The sequence below is a fragment of the Mixophyes fleayi genome, chromosome 8, assembly GCF_038048845.1.
Source record: "Mixophyes fleayi isolate aMixFle1 chromosome 8, aMixFle1.hap1, whole genome shotgun sequence".
Classification (NCBI taxonomy): Eukaryota; Metazoa; Chordata; class Amphibia; order Anura; family Limnodynastidae; genus Mixophyes; species Mixophyes fleayi.
Window position 1 is genome coordinate 135,506,893 of NC_134409.1, and position 20,993 is coordinate 135,527,885.

Here is a 20,993-nt window from a genome sequence, read left to right on the forward strand (position 1 = left end):
ACACTAGAACTGGGGGGGGGGGGGGGGGGGGTGTGACAGGTTTAGGGGGAAGTTTGGGAAAGATTTGGAAACCTCACTTTTCTATCCGTTCTTTGCCGCCAGCTTGACTGGTTAGTTTATTGTGAATATTATGCGGGTTGGATAATTGGACTTATTAAGCTGCATGTTGGCTTCTATGAAGTTCTTCGCCTGTGTCTCGCTTTTGAGGTCGTTTCGCTGCCGTAAACAAAACGCATTGCAGAATTGTGCGAGAAACCTATTTGGTTGCTCAGCATAGAGATGGTATATTTACCTACGCAGAGACCTACAGTTATAGAGCATCTTGCTAGCCAGGGAATCCAAACCTATTATGTCCCTTTATCATTTCAGGCACCAGCGTGGCTCCATGCAGTACATACCTGCATCCATCGTATTTGGTGGAGCCACATGTCTTATATTCTGCTTTCTCAGTTTTTGTTACCTGCATCTCAATACGCTGTTTAAAATGTTTCCTTTTTCTCTCCCTGTCTCAAACTGGTTCACTGCTAACTTGCAAAAAATGTAAAGGTTCTATAACCCAGAACTAGTACAGTTTAGAAAATGAATTGGTTGCAGCACTTTTCTGCAGTTTCCAGTTTGTCGGTTTTCTTGAAGCCCCTGAGTTGCTTTTCTGTCTGTATCCTGGTCATTGTTTCTCAGCCTCCTCAAATTAGCCCCCACAGTATCATTATATCAGTGCTTCACCAGCGCTGGAGAAATCCACGGCGTCACAACTTAAAAACAATCACCTAGGTAACCGCAGCCAGTTTTCCCTTGTGTCCCCTGACCTTGAATCGGGCTATTCACACCATCTCGCGGTGCCGTGGGTCAGCCAGGAATGCGGTGATATCAAGTCGGAGTCACTATTCTACATTCAACGGAATCCGCAGCAGCTACATGTCCGGCAGTCATACTACAAACTTCCTGGCACCTGTCATTCAGTCAGACCTATTCTTCACATATAGTGCCCCCACGTTCTAGCTGGCATTCAGCAATATACCTGTGCCCACATACCAGCCAATTCCCCTCCTGTATATAGGTGCTGCCTCTTGATACATAGATCCATGCCACCAACTCCATTTGCCAGCCTGTGCCATCAAAGCATCAATAACCTCATATACTGCTATGAATACCGGTGACATGAAGGGGGGGGTGTCTGCACCAGACGTGTGCTACTGTACCCAGGGTATTGTCCTGGCACTCGCTGCAGAACTCTGTGCCGGCGCTGTACTATGAATTACAATGCCTTCAATTCTGTTATGCTGTGTTCACATATTGCTGTGAAATGCTAATCCTTTTGATCTTGAATTTTTGGGTTTAGTGGTCACTTAAAAATGCAGAGTGCAGACGAGTCGTGGGCCGTAATTGCTGCCCAATTGCATGAAAGTCTGGTAAATAAGGACATAATTGTACGTGTAGTTAAGTACAGGTGCCTCCAGTAATTGCGAGTTACTGTAATTGCATCATTAGAAGTTTCTGAAAGTGGGAAAAAATAACATATAGTGTTAAAATATAGATTAGTACAAAGTGGTCACATTGTGTTCAAAAATGGAAAGTTCTTGTTTGGAAGCAGCTTTGTGAGCAGTAAACGGGCAGAATGTCTAATATGGGATCTGTAATGTTTCAGCCAAGCACTCGTCCGTCCATAAGATTGCATCGTTAAGTAACAATGTCCTCTTAAAGTCTGTCTCGTTAGGAGTTGCCAGGAACATATGGCGGTGGGGAAGAGCGTGGGATTCAGTGACAGCGCAAGATTCCTGCACATGTCGTGTACCCGCTCCTGGGCACAATGTGCCTGTTAATCTGGCATCTACAGCAAAAGCTGGCACAGCCCCCCCCCCCTGCATCCACCACGGGGTTAAAGTGTAATCTTCTTATGACACTCTCCAATTTGTTTAATGCATCAGATGTTGGGACAGATGTTTGATTTATGGTCCTAACACAGGGCAGGTGGAGAGCAATCTTTGGAGCTTACTTAACAAGCCCATAATCCCCCGAAAAAACTGCAGTTTTTGAGAGGACCACCAACTAGCAAATTTAAGTACCCTCTTTATTTATAACTAGGGGATCGCAGCAGATGTTGGAGATAAGTCCCACTGTTATCGTAAGCAATAGCAGTTTTTATGGGGACTACTATTTTTCGTGATTTAACAAATCAAAGATTTTCAGAACTTATGCCCAGAAGCTGGCGTTAGCCATTGAAGCCTATGGGGAGAGGATTATGGTAGAGGGCTCTTCGGATCCCTCACCGTATCTACCCCGCTCTCCTCTCCCGTCACTATCGCAGAGGTGGCCACTTTGTGATAGTGACCATAGAAGAGATAGGTGTTCGCCGTGACTGCTATCCCGGCAGAACACTTTTAATGCCCCTTTATCTAATTCATATCAAGGAACATTTTGGGTCTTCTTTTGGTTAAGAGTATAATCTTGAAAAAGTGTATTGTGTACTTATATTGTAGACCGGAATATTCCCCTATATTTTATTTGTACTTTAGTTTAGGCGTCCTACCAGCTTCTATGTTTAGTTTTTTTAATTACTGGCATTGCTAAAATTTATTTGGAAGGTAAAAGCTGTTGTAAACTTAAGATCAGACATTAGGTAAGTTGTATCATTGTTTTTATACTACAATTTCTGATCCTTTTAGCTCTCTGGGGCACATTTATCAATATTGACATAAAGTGAAAAGTAGTTTTCAATCCTTATCGCAATGATAAGGATTGAACTACTTCTCACATTTATGTACAGCCCTGCACAGAAACAGCAGTTCCGAAAAACTGCTGTTTCAGTGATAAAAAAAATCATACTTACCCCCCTCTTCGGAAGCGCTGTCTCCGGGTCTTCTTTTCACTCTTCAATTGCACATGTCCAGTTCCAAGAACTGGACATGCGCACACAGATCCCCTCTCTGTATCGTTGCAGAGAGAGCGCGCTGAGTGACAGAGAGGGATCATGTGATCCCTCCACACATGCGCTGTCCAGCTCTGCTCTCCAGAGCAGAGCTGACAGCATTAGATTTCTTCAATTCGGATGATGTACGCCAGCTTCAGCTGGCGTACATTAACATGACAAGTTCCCGAAAAAACTTAGATTGCGGCCAGGAGCAGTCACCATTCTGTTGAATGGTGACTGCTCCCAAAAACGAAGAGGAGTGCAAAGCAGCAGATATCCATGATATCTGCTGCGATGCACCCTTAATAAATTTGCGGAGGACACTGTGGGACCTTAATGACCCGTTAAAAGCACTATCGTGCTTTATTAAATATACCCCTCTGTGTCTTGCAGTTTTCGATCACAGCATGCAGTAATTGTTGTATTCTCTGCAGCTGCGTATATAAGACGTCACGTTTGTTGGTGAACTGAATACAGGCAATACCTGACCTACTTATTCTGTGCTGTATAGAGGTGACTGCATACATCTCTCCTGATTCACTAACCTACAGTAACCTGCGGACCTGTGGTATGTACCTGGTACCTGCTGCAAAATATCTGCTAGGCATTAACAGTTTGGCAGAACTTTTTAGGTATATAGAAATAACTGCAAAAACAAAAAACGAAAAACAAAATTTGGTGGCATTCATAAATATTTAGGTGACTTATGTTCTGTCAAGATGGCAGGGATGCTGGACTAAACCCATCCATGTTAGTATTATCTCGTGTTTCATCCTGTTAAACAGATGGTTATTGCATAAGGCCAAATAGCTTTGATTTTTCAGCAAGAAAATTAGAATTTGGGACATTTTATCGATGGGCTGAACAGCTCCTGAATTTAGTACATGAGAGACTCGGCGTTAATCACAAACTACAGTATAATGTTATTTTCAGAGCCCGGCAGTGAAGCATAGACCGGCAACAGCCAGATACAGTGATCATTTTTTATTTCCCAGGCTTTTTGTGTGTTTCTGCTCAGTGAATCCACAGTATAACTCTGTCATACCTCATTCGTCTCGGCCTGGCGTTCTAGTTATTTTTGGCTCCAGCCTTGTTCTGCATTAATGCGGACGTCTGTACTGACCTCTCTGCAAATGAGTGTCAGAGCAGAATCTGGATCTGGTAACAAGCCATAAAGAGTTTCGTTCTCCTAATGGAGAAACCTACAGAACATACATTGTGTTCCCGTACGTCGAATGTCCCAGAAAATGATCTATCTATTGAACCACATCACTGAGGCTGGTCTGAGGTGGGTTGTATTTTCTTTTTATTTTTTTTTTAGGCTTTTCAAACCACCTCTTTTGTAGTATTTACAGAGTCACACCAGAATAACTGGTCCGACGGCTTCGTTCTCTAAACTGGTCTCGGTTCTGTAAAAAGCACCTGGAAATCTTCCCTCTGTTAATCTCCCCGGACAGAGTTATTTATCACTCGCTGATTGTCGCATAGAGAATATTTTGTATCCCAAAGTCTTACATGAAAACCTGTTTTGAAAAAATGATATAAGATGAGATATTTATTGTGTCCAACAGGTAACGTCTTTTCTGCTTTTTTGGACGGAAGTGGTTAATGCTTAAACTTGGTTTGTAAAATTCCATGTACCGCGCCTGTGTTTAAGGAGGCGTTTCTGTTATGCTGCAGTCTCTGGAGAAGGGATTGTTCAGGGTCTAGCTTTATTTGCAACTAGTGTGTTTATTATGACTTATTTATAAAGTGAAATATTTCATGTGTTCTGTACATTTGCAAGATTGTATTGCTCTGAGTTTTGAGTCTGGTGTGCAATGGAGGCATGCGCCAAAACGCACACCCCCACCCCCTGTGCCTGGCGCTTTCGAAGCCTTGTTTATGGGAGAGGGTGTGTTGGAGGCCTAAAGCTTTGGTAGCAAAAACTGTGTCTCCTATGGTGTGACTGTGCCCCCCCCCAGTGAGCCTTCGCTTGCGCGCCCCTCCAAGTGAGTCTTCGCTTGCGCCTCCCCCCAAGTGAGCCTCCGCTTGCGCCCCCCCTCAAGTGAGCCTCCGCTTGCGCCCCCCCTCAAGTGAGCCTCCGCTTGCGCCCCCCCCCAAGTGAGCCTTCGCTTGCGCCCCCCCCCCAAGTGAGCCTTCGCTTGCGCCCCCCCCCCCCAAGTGAGCCTTCGCTTGCGCCCCCCCCAAGTGAGCCTTCGCTTGCGCCCCCCCCCAAGTGAGCCTTCGCTTGCGCCCCCCCCCCCAAGTGAGCCTTCGCTTGCGCCCCCCCCCCAAGTGAGCCTTCGCTTGCGCCCCCCCCCAAGTGAGCCTTCGCTTGCGCCCCCCCCCAAGTGAGCCTTCGCTTGCGCCCCCCCCCAAGTGAGCCTTCGCTTGCGCCCCCCCCCAAGTGAGCCTTCGCTTGCGCCCCCCCCCAAGTGAGCCTTCGCTTGCGCCCCCCCCCCAAGTGAGCCTTCGCTTGCGCCCCCCCCCAAGTGAGCCTTCGCTTGCGCCCCCCCCCCAAGTGAGCCTTCGCTTGCGCCCCCCCCCAAGTGAGCCTTCGCTTGCGCCCCCCCCCCCCAAGTGAGCCTTCGCTTGCGCCCCCCCCCAAGTGAGCCTTCGCTTGCGCCCCCCCCAAGTGAGCCTTCGCTTGCGCCCCCCCCAAGTGAGCCTTCGCTTGCGCCCCCCCCCCCAAGTGAGCCTTCGCTTGCTCCCCCCCCATGACTGATCTATAGGATACAGGTGCACAGCATTGCTGGCTAGCTATGCTGGGACTTGCAGGTGATCAGCAACTTCTTAAAAGATTATTATAGCGTTACACGTAGCACACACCAGCCATGCTGGTTTCTCTGTTCACATCTTTGTTTTTCCCGTCTGTACTTCTCTCTCCCACTCGTTCTTCTCCCACTTCCTCCACGGTTCTGATGCATTACAACAGATCCTGCTGCCTCCGTATGGATGCTCAGAGAATGGTCTGTTCCAGCCTCCACATTCCTGCAATGATTCGTCTCCTACTCACTGCTCCGGAGCGCTGGGGGGAGAGATGTTGGAGCCGCAGTCTCACTAATTGCCTTCTTGTTTCTACAGCGGTATCTTTGTGGGAGCCGACCGAAGTGAGGATCGGACACCGTTCTTGCTCCAGTGAAGGCGTAACTGCAATGTGTTGTGTTTTGTGTATATACTTTATATATAGATGTAAGATGTGCCTCCATATCTTATAGAAACTCTGTTGCGTTGTTGGTGTTAATACTGTAAAGGAAGCTAAAATCTCTAGTGTCAGAAATTAATTTACATATTTTTGGGGGGAAACTCAATATCTAAAATGATACATTTAATATTTTGCTTTGTAAGTGGATAAGAATTTGTGTTCACGTCTTCCTCTCTGTACATCAGTCACAGTACTCTTGGATGTAGGGGATTGGGGTGGAAGGTGACATCTCAGAATTTAATTTCTGACTCTTGACCAATATGTGGTTAAAAATTTGCTAGAATTCTCCTTCCATAACGTGTGTAAGTTTAACATATTCTGCATGCATGTGTGTAGCCCCGGGGTGTGCTAGTTCTGTCCTATGATATTAGCTGTATATATAAATCTCAGTGGAGAGAGAGATTAGAGTGTCCTTGGAGTAACTCGCTATAGGCTATAACTCTGGTGTTTTCTTAATCACTGCATCAATATTTGTGTAGGGCTAAATCCTCATGAGAATGTTGACATAAATATTTGTGGATGATATTAGAAAGGGGCCTTGAACACCAGACGCCCTTATTTAAACGTTTGTTTTCTGTGCTAGTTGTAGCAGTCTCTATATAAACGTTCTTGTGTTTTATTTTTAATAATTTCTTAAGACTCTCCTACCTCCTGCTTTTGGTTGGACAGTCCTGGGTAAAATGTGCAGATTTAGATGAGTCAGGCTGGATCGTCTGTTGGCCATCCTTAATCCTTGTTTTTTGTGGGGGTCTTTAACGGAAAAATGGGGAGGTCAGCACGTCGGTGAAATGTCATTATGAATAGTCTTTCAGCGGCTACAAAGTGGTGGTACTGCGGTAATGGTGGGGGGTTCGGTAGATCCCCAACTAACATTCCACTAAAGGAGAGGAGGGAACTTTTTCTTAAGTGAACTAGACATCCATAGTTTATGGCATTGAGTAGGGTCTGATTGTTTCTTGGAATGCTTTTTAGTTTTTTTTCTGGCCAACATTCTAAAACAATACCAGTTATTTTATGGAGAAGGAATTTAAAATAATCTGCATTAAGCTGCCCACATGGACAGTGTTTTGGATCTGGTCTCTGAACCACAGCGGATCCTGTAAATCTGGTTTTAACAATTGCTCAGGGTCAGATGCTGACTGGGTCTGTCCGAAAATCTGATTTTCTGCAACTTGTTCATATAAAAATTGTACAGCGTAATTACTATTAAGCGTGCCCGCTTATCAACCGCCCATGTGTCCTTATAGTTTGATAAACTTTTTCACCCAAAATGTATGAATGATGAATGTGACAGAACTGTAGGTGATTATAGAGGGTGTTCACCTTTTAGAAATTATGAACATTCTATTAATTACCGTCTCCGCCTTGTAATTTGTGATGCTGGTATTTTACGTTCTCCTGTGCAGCTAGTGTACAGTGTTGGCCTGAGCAACGTTGGTGAAGAGACATTAGGGTGAGCTATTTCATAAAGATTTTAAATGGACAAAAGCAGCAGAGTGAAAACATTTAAAACAAGGATATTAGGGAATTCAGATTTCTTTGTTTTGTTTTTTCTGTTTTTTGTTCTTTCACAACCAGGGGGCAGTGTTTTCATTAGAATAGATATTAAATTTCCTCTCCCAGTTACGTAAAGATATCTATTCAAATGAATAATGTCTAGGATGTGTTAATTCTGTATATATAACAAACTATACATGGACTATATATATATATATATATATATATATATATATATATATATATATATATATATATACACATATATATATATATAGATGAGGAGATGGAGTTTGTGTTTTGGATTGTGACCCTTTAGTAATGTATACAGATGTTATCTGCCTTTCTATAATCCAGCTCTGTCTCCTGTCTAACAGCTTATCCATCGCCCCAATGAAGACTCCGCTGCTTCATTCATTCACAAGCTGGGAGGTTTCTTGCCATGAAAGCTTGCAATCATATGGGATTGAAGTTAATCAGAGGGGGGACGAGGTGTCCACGTACAGTCACTAATCCTACGTGAGTAAAGCCACGAGACATGCCGAGCAGTAATTCTTGGAGTTGTAGGAAACTTTCCATTTTAAAATGTTCTTGTATAAATAATGCTATTTGTGCATGATTTGGCGTTGAACGTAAAATTGAGACTTTTCCGTAGACACAAAATTGCGTCCATACACTTGAGCCTCTGCGGCTGTTTTTTGAGTTGCACGTTCCTTAAGATACATGGGCCCTTATATCTAGCGTATACTTGCGTTTTGCCCTCGTCATTGTGAGATGGAAACGTGCACCAGGCTTATGGAAGACGCATCGATGTACCTCCTAAAAGGCATGGCTTAAAAATACATGTATGTCAAAATTGGTTTAAGGGGTGTGGTTGACATGCCCCACCTGTACTGAACATAAAATGTACGTGGGCGCAAGTATAGGGTACGGTCAACTTAAATTCTGGCTGCAAGTTGTGAGTGTGCAAAGTTCGTCAAATTTTATGCGATTCGCATTTTACACATCACAAATGTCCAACTCCCACATCGGGCCTGTGTCTTTGGTACGGTTGGCCTATGCTAGTTGATTGATGCAGAAATAATCGCCATGTTGAGGGTAGAGGTGCCACACACGGAGAATAGTGCGACAGGATAATTGGTCGTGTGTAGTCAGGTGAGGTTTAACCATTCATGTCCCGCATCGAGCAGCCAAATCGCTTCCAGCTTTGTTGCCTCTGGAAGATTGCTGCACACGCAGGCTGATGGGGTGTCCTCTTCTGACCACATATTGGTTTTCAGTAGAATCATTAATTGGGCAGTCAGGTCGGGGCCTCAGTATCGCAGTGTGTGGTCAGCTTTAGAGTTCTTTGAGAAATGCTAAGATACATTTTTTACGAGCAAGCAGTCCATCCATTCGCTAGGAATGACATTGAGACATGATGCACACTAGGCCTAATACCCGAGTGATGTCACTAGTTCCTTGTCAATTGATAGGCTGAATATCAAATATCGCTATCACGTTTGTCATGTCGGCAACAAGTCCACATTAAAGTGGTTCTAGACCGTTCTTTCCATTTTTGCATTTCCCGTTAACACCTTTGTTGCATCCATTTGTTTTGTCTCTTTCCAGATCTTTGTGAGGACCTAAGAGAACAAAGAGCCCGGGATCATTCCATTTGGTTTATTAATGGACGCGACCTCTCCTCTCTTATGACCTCGTCACATCTTTGTCCACACATCTTGCGGGTTTATTCCATTCATTTCAAGATAAAATAACTTGGCGCCTGCGGCGCGGCCGGTTGAGCGGAGCTGGAGCGGGGGGCATGGTTGATGTTTTCTGATGGAGGCCACTGGCAGTGACAGCCTCTGTGATGATGGAGATCCTGGAGGTGCTGAAGGGAAGAGGCTGCTGGACGGGGAACAGAAGGCATCCAAGGGCTCGCACTTTGACAACATCAACGTGATAGGTCAGGGGCTGAAGCATCTGTTCCAGCATCAAAGACGCCGCTCCTCCGTCTCCCCCCATGATGTTCAACAAGTACAGCCGGAGCCAGAGCCGGAACCAGACGTACAGGTGCCGGAAGCGGACGATGGCACCCAGCCAACGGCCTTGAATCGTGTCCTGCAGCAAATCCGTGCCCCTCCTAAAGTGAAGAGAGGGAGCAGCCTCCAGCAAAACCGCAAGGGCAAGACCCGGGGTAGTCCGCAGATTGGCCGGCGTTCAGCACAGGACATAATGGCTGTCCTCTCGCACCCTACGCGTCCACGATCCTCCTCCACCACAGATGCACAAGCTGCCTCCGCTGCCCTGGACGTTTCCGCCACCTTTTACTTGTCTCGGGATGACTCTGCTGAGAAGGTAAGAGGCTAAAACCCATTGGGTGTTGACACATGAGTTTCAGTTTTGTTGTGTTACTTTGCTGACAAAACAAAAATGTTGTCCGGCGCTCAGAAACAAACAAAATAAAAAAAATCGCTGTGTCCGCATATACATAAAGCTGAATTTTGTGCACAATATAGGTATATAGGGGTTAAGCTCACCTGCCAGCGTCAAGGCATCTCCGGTAGGCGAGTCCCTAAGCTAGTGATACAAATTTACATTCAGGGTGTTCCATTTAAAACCTTCCCCTGAACCTCCATCATATAAAGCCTGCAGCACCTGTAGGGAGTGGTCATCTCCCAAGAAAACAAACTAGAAAATAGTGAAAAAGAAAAGGGCGCGCTTCTTTAAATTAATGAAATGTGTATAAAATGATGTTAAAATGTTATTTTGCTGCACTGATTCTGGTTTCATTGTCATTCAATTGAAGTATCACAAATACTAGACGCTTCACTGGTCTCATGAACAATAGAATTGACGTTTGAGGTCATAGTAAACAAATGTCAATTTTGCACAACTAAGTAATGTGCAGGGGGGGGGCATGGCTAGAATTGGGAAAGACAGCAGTTACTAACATATCTATCTGTTTTTTGTTTTCAAGCAGTTTTAGGACAGCTTTGTTTGCCAGATGAGAAGACATATAGGTGGTAGGCTCAAAAGATGGGCGTAAATATCATGTCCCACAATTATTGTGTTTTTTTTTTTTTTGTTCATATAAAATTATCTTGACTAAACAAATCACTGCTCTTTCTTCACATGGGACAAATGTTAAGACAATAATTGCAACGCTCTCATATCTGTAGCTCACTTACTGCTGGGAGTTAATGTAACCTAAAGTGCTGAACTTGTTTTGGTTGTTTATTAATAGACCCCATAATGTGCGGTCGATCCTGGTTTGGCCGCAGCCTTGCTACATTATTAACTATCTGCAAACATTGAAATGCAACTTCATAAACAAGGTCATTGCATTTTGCATACTAGAATTTACAGTAAAACATATATAGTTAAAGAATTACATAATGGAAACTCATTTGTGAGATGCTTTCTTTTTGCTAAAGGTAAATGTTGTATTTAATGAACCTGCTTGAAAGGAAAGTATTTAAAATACACAGCACATTAATATATATGTACTTCTGTGAATAATAGCTGTATGCATGAAGAGCATTGATGTAATCGGTTTTAGTGAGTTCTTGCGTTTAGAGCTAAATTTCCCAAACCGTGCTCCACTGTCATTGATCAGATCGCCCCAACAAACATGGCTGGTTGTAGAGACCGCTCATGAAGGCCACAGGCTCTGGTGGAACTGTTTATGGGGGACATTTTTAAAGACTTCATCTCTGAACCGTTACTATGTTTGTTTGGCATAAAAGAGCACGGAGACAGCGTACGGTCCACAGCGCTCAGTCCTTATCTGGTTTTAATGAAGACCAACATTTTACAGACTTCTGACTTTGCTACGAAGCATTATTTTCCCCCTCTTTCGCCATCAAACGTTCACTTCTAACAGTAGCTTCATATTAAAGCCTTAGGGTGTTGGAGTTGGTGGATGGTGTTGAATTCAGATAGAAATCTGACCTTTCTCTGACAGCCTGTTCATGTCTGTTATGGGAATTTGTGTATTCCAACTGGGTCTACAAGATGCTTGTCCTGGTTTAGACCATAAACACAACTCTGCGCTTCCTGAGATAGAGTGCAAAATAAAAAATATTAAAAGAAAAACTTTTATATATATATATACATGCACATGTACGCGCAGAGCAAGAACGGTCAGCAGAGATCGAGGAAAGCAAGTACCAAATAAACAAGTGTTCTAGTGGGATTAAGTAAAAATCAAAATTGTATGCGTATAAATAGGATCTTCTCCGCACTGTCAGACAATTGTTTCCTGAACTCAGGATGTGAGGATCGCTGTTCCGGAGTAAAATGAAATATCCATATAGATCACGTGGTGTTGGAAGGTTTTAGATCAATGTATCATAAATACCAAAGTAATTACCGCTGCCGCTCAGCACAGCGGTGAAAGAAACGGATCGATTAGGCAATATTCACGTTTCAAGGTGATGATCTTAGTAAGGGATGCAGGAAACAGGGCGGTCAGTGCGGTGAGCACAGTAAAGATGTAGCCGGGACACAACGACCTCTGACATAGTTTGATTTGCAGAAGAGCACAAAGTTAGTGCACTGCAAATACATCCGCTATCACTATTTGGCATTGTCCCTCTCTATCTCCATCCATGATCTTTCCTGGTTTGTATTGGTTTAGAGAACATTGGTTTTAAAGGTGAAGCGTTCGGAGCCGTTCCAGTTAACGTTGCTCTCTACACCTCTTAAATATTACGTTTCACTTACATTCCAGTGTGTTGAATTAATGATTAGACAACGGCGTTCCCTCTACTGACCTCCAGCTGTGTAATCACTCCAGGTTCCTGTTATTATACCGTGCACTCCTGCAGGAAGTTTTCAATGTATATTTAGTGCAGTGCTGTAAATGGTATTTACTGTGGAGATTTAACAGGTTATAAAACACCTCCGTGGGCTTAGGAGTGATTGGCAGTGATTTTATTATTGGGTGGGAGAGGAGATCCGCTGCTGTAGGGTTTAACACACAGTCCACATATCGGACTTCTGGAGGATGCTGTAAAAATAAATATGGTAAGGGTTATTATTTTTTGGTTTATTTCTTTGTAAGACTCTGTTGTATATTTACTAAACTGCATGTTTGAAAAAGTGGGGATGTTGCCTATAGCAACCAATCAGATTCTAGCTGTCATTTTGTAGAATATACTAAATAAATGATAACTAGAATCTGATTGGTTGCTATAGGCAACATCTCCACTTATTCAAACCCGCAGTTAAGTAAATATACCCCTAAAACTGACCACATTGAATGAAATGTGGCTCTAAGATTTGGTTGGCAATTTTTTTTAATTTCTTCAAAGCTAAATTGGCAGAACTTTATACTATGTGGCCTTACCCTGGCAGATCACAATCCAAACTGCACCATCCGGACCCATGATTAAATTGTACATAGGGCCTGATTTTCGGGTAGGCAGCAGCAGAGTCTAATGGCGCACCTCATACCGCGCAGCTTCTGGCACCAAATCCCCCAGCGCAATAACTGTCAACCGCGCGTTTCTCCGCACTTTATAAATGTATCCTTCCATAATTGCTGCTTCCTAACTTGCCCCCACTTTCACGTTTATATCTCAGGCTTGTATCTGCGTCCAGTGATCTCTCAGGAATGTTAGGAAATTGTTAAACTGTTCCTCTGAGAGTGAAGGTTTTCAGAAAAGCAATTCATGGATGAAATATCATTGCTAGGACATCTTGTAACTGCTTTTCGTGTCCGCTTGTTGTTCTCATCGCTGTTGTTTGTCTTACAGAGCTAAATATATCCGCTATACAAGCTGCTTTCTTGCACCTTGCATAGAGACCATAGAAACTACCCACACACATTAATCTATTACCAACCAATACCGCACCTCTGTTTGTAGATCGTCATTGGAACTTTCCCCACAGGTGGTACACAATTATTGTTTTTTAATCAGCTCTAAGCTGAAATGAAAGACACTTAGTTAAATTGTGATGTGACCGTACCTCTTTACAGCACAAATGTGTTGTAATCCATTGCTAGTAACACCAAGTGTCTATTGCAGGTTGTGTCCTTTCTACACCCCACAGACGGCCTGTAAATGTTTAACAAGACTGATGAAAAGAAAGTCTGTGGGTTACAGAGTACTTCTACTGCTATATATTTATTACTCTAATTTTTTTAAACAAATTTAGTGCCTTATATTAAAGAAAAAGAAAAGATTTTATTGAAGGATAAATAAAATTCAGGAGAAGCAACGAAGGGGGTCATCAAGAGGCGGACATAAACCGTACTTTATGCTCTTCTTATCCAGTTTTTCCAATTTTAAGGGGAAAAGGGGGGTAAAGAGGGGGGGGGGGGTGAGAGCAGGATTAGCAGATGCCCACTTGTGTTTTAGAACTTGGGCAATCGTTTTTACACCTGTGAAATGTGTTTGGGTTGGTTTGTTTTTTTTGTTTTGTATTGTACATGTTGCATTGTGCTGGTCCTGTTATGTGTCTTTTATTACAGTTAGTTACACTGTCACAGAGGCATCTGATAAAGGGTTTCTGTACAAAGTTCAGTGAAGAGCCGTACCTGGTACGGCCATCTCTACAGCTCCAAATGTCTGCTTCCTACTGCAAATATCCTGCGCAGCGCCCGTAGTCCAGCTCCCATGCACAAATATCCTGCGCAGCGCCCGTAGTCCAGCTCCCATGCACAAATATCCTGCGCAGCGCCCGTAGTCCAGCTCCCATGCACAAATATCCTGCGCAGCGCCCGTAGTCCAGCTCCCATGCACAAATATCCTGCGCAGCGCCCGTAGTCCAGCTCCCATGCACAAATATCCTGCGCAGCGCCCGTAGTCCAGCTCCCATGCACAAATATCCTGCGCAGCGCCAGTAGTCCAGCTCCCATGCACAAATATCCTGCGCAGCGCCAGTAGTCCAGCTCCCATGCACAAATAATCAGCGCAGCGCCAGTAGTCCAGCTCCCATGCACAAATAATCAGCGCAGCGCCCGTAGTCCAGCTCCCATGCACAAATAACCTGCGCAGCGCCCGTAGTCCAGCTCCCATGCACAAATAACCTTACCGCCTCTTTCCTGGCATCGGAGAGGGAAAGTAATGTGTAGGTGCTTTGAGAGTCTTGTTGTCTGAAACCTATTTGTAAATTATTTTTACACTCCACCGATGTTAATAAATGCAGAGTCAGTGGCTTATGCTTACAAAGCATGTAGTGTTTGGGAGGGTTAGCGAGGAATGCTGTCTGTGGCTTAGCTAAAGATGGTAGATATCCAGTGTTATGCCAGGACAACACCCTACAGTAACCTTTCCAAAAGCAGGTGTCATTCTACATTACCACCACTAGATGTCCCTCACACAGCGCTTTCTCCTTTTTACTTACTCTATTGTTTCTTGATCTTTGGTTCTCACCATTAACCTCATTGTAACAAGCCTCGGTCTTAAGGTGGTGGAATCCTCATTGTGGAGGTTTTTGTTCTCTTCATGAATTCATTTTCTATTGGGCATAGATTACAAAATCGCAAGGTCTCATTTTAAAAGTGTTAAATAGAGTATTGTTTAATGACTCAAGTGTTCACTCAGCAATGCCACATACTTGGGTTTTGGTGGAACAGCTCCACTTGTATCTTATTTGAAGCCGATTGTCATTTTTTTTTTTTTTTTTACGATGCCCACCTATAAATCTGTGCAAAGCTTCTCAGTGGGGGAGGAGGGGGGGGGCTGGTGCTGCGCCCGCTACAAGCACATGTCTCCCAGCTAGGACGCATTTTTCATTTCACCGCTCAAGCTGAGTGTCACCTGATGGCAGAGAAATGAGGGGGGCTGGTGGATTGTGCTGTTAACGAGCATGCTGACAAAATTCCACAACCTCTCAGCTCACTTCATCATCATTTTACTTTGGTTGCCATGGTAGTAACATGACACTTGGCAATCTGTAAGTCGTTCCTGACAGCTTGAGGGAAAAACGAAGACTACGGTTTATCTTTGTATACTAGTGATTTATGTTCATCTTTTACTGGATTTGCAGCTTTAATTGAATTTAATGTTGCTGCTGTTGAATATAGAAATATTTTTATTTACGCATAAGCGAGGAGAGCCGCCTTGCAGAAATCATGGACCGTAACCCTGGAGCACCCACGTTAAAAATGTCCCATTCTGCTCAGACCAGAGCACTGTGGGAAAAATTGGTTAATGTTTAGCTTCCGTCTGGTGTCTCCTCACCTCTAATCACCTTGGCATCCGTGTAAGCTTATAACTAACATATTTCAGAAGGGTAATTGTGGTTTGCAGTGTGGAATTTAACCATGTCATTGCAGGGCAAAGCCTTTTAATGAGTAAAGTGGGTAATATGATTTCTTTTTTGGAACGTGATGATTGATATTGGGCAACATATGACTTTTCCAGCTGTTTAAGTCGAACCGTCACCTTTTGAGGACATGTGAGAATGCAGATCCCTAGGAACTTGTGACATCACTGAGGGAAGGGATTTGAGTTATTAATCTGTTATTATGCCAATATTCTGTCTAGCAAATTGTTGGGTATCCCTGAGATGTATAATTTTATAATAGTCTCCACTTACCAGATAGACAGAGTTTACACTCTATCAAAATAAGTTGGAAGGACCATGGCTTCCAAGACTGATAACCACGTATAGCTGTCCGGGATACCAGAAGTTTGCCCTCTAGTATAAAGAATATCTGTATTACTGGGGGGCACTGCCTGTAGACAGCGGAAAATTTTCTCCTGAGACACTTAACGCTGGAATTAACTAGTTGGCGGGGCACAGGGGCAGATTAGCAGCAATGATGCTACTGTAACGTCTAGAAGTTCACCCGTCGGTGGTAATAATCTAATTATCCTGGCGTCTCGCGGAAAAAGACTTTACAATGAAGCCCAAACTCTTCTGAACTCTTCAGAGGGTTTAAGCTGATTTATTATCATAGGTGACAGAAGGATGAAATGCCAAGCAGTCTAGTGCATCTCATTCAGTGCTCCTCCAGGTGTATGCTGGGAGTTGTAGTCCAAGTATAATGCTGGAAATTGCTGACCTAGGTACATTTAGACACATGGAAAATGATTGCTGTTGTGGATCATCATCATCATCATTTATTTATATAGCGCCACTGATTCCGCAGCGCTGTACAGAGAACTCATTCACATCAGTCCCTGTCCCATTGGAGCTTACAGTCTAAATTCCCTAACACACACACAGACTAGGGTCAATTTTTGATAGCAGCCAATTAACCTACTAGTATGTTTTTGGAGTGTGGGAGGAAACCGGAGCACCCAGAGGAAACCCACGCAAACACGGGGAGAACATACAAACTCCCCACAGATAAGGCCATGGTCGGGATTTGAACTCATGACCTCAGTGTTGTGAGACAGACGTGCTAAACACTTCGCCACCGTGCTGCCTATTGTGGATAAAAGCCTATGGGGGGGGGGGGTGTGTATTACGATTCACAGGTGCAGTTGCGAGCGTATAAAGCGCCATTACGGTACCGCAGCATTGCGAATGGGTGCGTATGGAAATCCACGATGTTGCGGTACCGGGACCTGTGCGGCCGCAAATCCTAATTGAATATGCCCCTATATATTTGTCTGCAGGAAGGATTACTATGAATTGATGCTGAAACCTGGGGATATGATCCCTCTGTGTGTGAGGTCCAATGTCTGCTAGAAGCTACCGGCTACATGATGTCTCCATTGGAATAATCCCACATTGCAGACCAGGCTTTTTGGCTTTTAATGCTGCAGATTTGAGGGGAATCAGGTGCTGGATCAGACTGTGCGGCTGTGTAATAATTCTCCAGGCTGGAGGATTTTCGGTTGCACAACATAACATCGTCTACACTTCCATTGGCAGGGCTCCCATCCCTGTCTACAGTGGTGTAGTACATCCCCAGCCTAAGCTAAATGCCTTGTGCTTGGTGGCTGAAACGCCGGATGATTTATAGGAGAAACACAGCGCGGTTTGTCAGGACAACGGTTACGTCTCTCTCTGCAAACCACAATTACCCTTCCGAAATAGGTTAGTTATAAGCTTACACTGATGCCAAGGTGATTAGAGGCGAAGGAGACACCAGACTGAAGCTAAAGATTAACCAATCCCTCCCACGGTGCTGTGGTCTGGTCTGGGCATGAATGGGACAGTTTATAATATGTGCGCGGCAGGGTTATGGGCCATGATTTCGGGCAAGGCGGCTCTACTCACTGTGGATTGGTGGAGTGTGGCTGCAAATCTGCTAATAGTGGGGGGTGGAGGGGGTGCTCCTTTTAAAAAAAAATTAAAATTAAAATTTATATATATATATATTATATATATATTGTTGTTCACATCCGTCCCTGTCTCACTGGAGCTTGCAATCTAAATTCTCTACCACACATTAGGGTCCATTTTGTCTAAGTAGCTAAGTAATCTATTATAACTAAGGGGAGAACATACAAACTCCGCACAGACACGTGTCACTGCGAGTCTGGAGAGGAATAACTGCACTCTCTGTCTTTGCTAATTGAGTTTTTTATTTTGGCTCATTTTAACAGCTGTTTAGTCATTGACTTCATTATGAAGTATTTATGTGACGTGTGATGAGCACTTAGCATCCTATCACAGGTTAGTGCCTGCATTTTATCTCCATGACTCATAACGGAAAGCTTCACTTGCGGAGTTTAGTTGTCCTTTTAATTAGTGTTTATCTCTTCTTTCTTCTCTTCTGTTCTCTTCCTGGTCTATAAGGGTCATGTTTTGCTTGTTATTCCCCCTCTAGTTGGGCCAAGCAGGTGGTTCGGCCCTTATGGTCCAGCTCACAACAATAGAATTGTACAACAATGCTTTAAATGCCAAAAAGACCGTTGTCAGCGCTTATCCTTTATACTGCATATCTCTGTGTCTAGCCAATTAAAAACAAGAGGTATTAGTTCATATTTTGATCAAAACATTTAAGCCTGCATCCCAGCGTCCAGGGCACCTCATATGCAGGTCCTACACTGACCTATATGCTTTAAACACCATTAAAATGCAGTTAAAATCAGATGCACTCTCCTCCCAGGTATATTGCTCTAAATGCCCTTTTATTTTGAAGAATTCAGATTGATTCTGATACAGTCTATATTTTATCTTTAAAGGAATGAAAATGTATTGTAAATAGACAACAAATAAAGAAACGCATCTGATGTCTGTCTAGTGGGGGGGGGGGGGGGGTGACCTGATCTACCCAACCACTAATCTGTTCCAGATGTCAGTCAGGGAAGAAAATCATTTAATACCCCTTATCCTGGCAGATTTAAATGGGGCGTCTTTTAATACCCGAGACATGCCAAGAATCCTGGTTATTTGTCGCAGATTAGGCAGATCTCCTGCCTGCATGTCTGAGCGCTGTGTTCAGTGTGACGGGGCCGCGGCTTTATCCGGAAGCCAGTGTGTGTGCCCGATCCAGCCCTAGTGTAGCCGTATGTATTATGTGATTTCTCCTGATTGTCGCCCGCAGGGAGCAATAATACAATTTAGTTTGAATCATTTACACAATTGCACAGATTTCATAAATTTGCATAAATGAGAACCCGGTTTAAGCCGGGATTGGTGCTATGGCTGTGTCCGATCTCTCCTGGCATGGAGCCGGCACAGATCCTGGCTCAATGTTAGGGTCGGCACCACAGCAAATATCGCCAATGATGAGGGTCTCGGGAGAGGCACCCCCCCCCCCCCCCCCCCCCAAAGTAACCATTATTGGCAAAGATGTTTATTTTAGTGAGAGTTTTAAGGTCTAGAACAGAAAATAGCACCCAATAAATTGAAACACACCACCCACGTTTTCATGGTATCAGCCTCCTAATGTCACGGTCCCTCAACTAATACCTCACCTGAATCCCAGGCCTTTATACCAGTAGTCAGATGAATGGTAAGTTATGTACAAGGGTTCTCTAATCTGACTGCTGAAGCCCCTCCCACATCGTTAGGACGCTGTCCTTTGTAATGGAACCTAATACAGGTCACAAAACTGAGATTGCAGTCACTTGAGCTGCTGTGACCTCACTGGCCCTCCCAATGGGTACAAGTCAGCCAATCCACACATCATTTCTGGAAGCAAGTCTGCCAACCTGTCATTCCCTCTTGGCATGTTTATTAAGTGTAGTTCCGACCTCCTAACATGGCATATTATGTTTAGTGTACAACCTATACTGTTATGTATATTATTCAGTTCAGGAATACAGACTTTGGTTTATATAATAAAATCACAGCTCTTAGTGAACAATTATAGTGACCAACGTGCGCAGTAGTAGAACATAAACACATTTGCTTCACGTCACAGAGCACCTATTTGCAGATGCATAACCTAAAATGAATTAAAAAAAAAAAAACGGAAGCGCCAAACAGTGTGAATTATAATTCCATAGAAGTGGCCGCGTACCAAATATCAATAAATCAGGGGCTTATCTTATTATAGTCCCAGTTCTTCCTTGGTAGATTCCGAGCAGACCATCAATCCAATAGAATCCTGAGACTCAAGAAAAGGATGGTCATAGCATAATACGTTTACAAACCAGCACAGACCTCTCTGTAATTAAAATATTAAAAGTATTTTATTACAAAATAAAACAGCCAGATGTCCACACCACGTGTACAGGGACTGACAGCTGCTCCCAAAGTCTAGTTGGTCTCTGCGTTCTCGGCATTAAGACAGTAGTTTGGGCTTTTGGTGTTTTTATTTTGGGCTGCTACCTCTGTATAGAAGTGACCGGTTCACTTTAGATATTCCTTCCCTCAATCCATCCCCTGGTAGAGAAGCTTGCACTCCGCTACGGATGTGTCTGCGAATTCCGTCAGGAATTGTGCACAACCCACAGGAAATCTAACATTCCTGCTTAATTGTCAAGCAGAATGCTATCGCTATGACTCAAAGATGATGTGAGTGAGCGAGGGCTTGTATGGGCACAAGATCTCCTGAATGTGAAAACCTGTACGGTGCTGTTGCCAGACCTGTCTGACGACAACACGAGTCATGGGGTTAAGTGATGTATTTTTGGAGAAGATGGATCCATAAAACACATAATTATATGGCATATAAACGCGTGCACATCCGCTGTGATTATAAACATTGTAGTGTCACGTACCGCAGAGAACTGCTTAGAACAGGCCTGTCCAACCTGCGGCCCTCCAGATGTTTGTGAAACTACAAGTCCCAGCATGCCCTTTCAGCTATCAACAGGTTGTCTACTGGCAAAGCATGCTGGGGCTTGTAGTTTCACAAACATCTGGAGGGCCGCAGGTTGAACAGGCCTGGCTTAGAAAATGCTGCAAACAAGCCAGCTATTTATAGACGTGTACCGTGGAAATCTCTTGTCAATAAATCAATATTTTATTTATAAGCATTACACTAAGTCTCCAGCTTGTTGTCGACATAAAGCAAATTGTATAGACTGATTTAAATACTCGGGGTGGCACAGG

The 20,993-nt window shown here is 43.8% G+C and overlaps 1 protein-coding gene across 4 annotated transcripts in view; it reads left to right on the plus strand.

Moving 5' to 3' along the window:
- Positions 1–20,993, plus strand: part of TMCC1 (transmembrane and coiled-coil domain family 1) — a 181,324-nt gene that overhangs the window by 119,107 nt on the left and 41,224 nt on the right. For 3 of the 4 annotated variants that reach the window (XM_075183702.1, XM_075183701.1, XM_075183704.1), the window contains 2 exons: positions 7,970–8,111; positions 9,204–9,932. In XM_075183702.1, the coding sequence (XP_075039803.1) occupies positions 9,414–9,932 (519 nt within the window). In that variant the 5' untranslated portion in view covers positions 7,970–8,111; positions 9,204–9,413. The remainder of the gene's footprint in view (positions 1–7,969; positions 8,112–9,203; positions 9,933–20,993) is intronic. The other variant, XM_075183703.1, reaches the window with a different exon arrangement.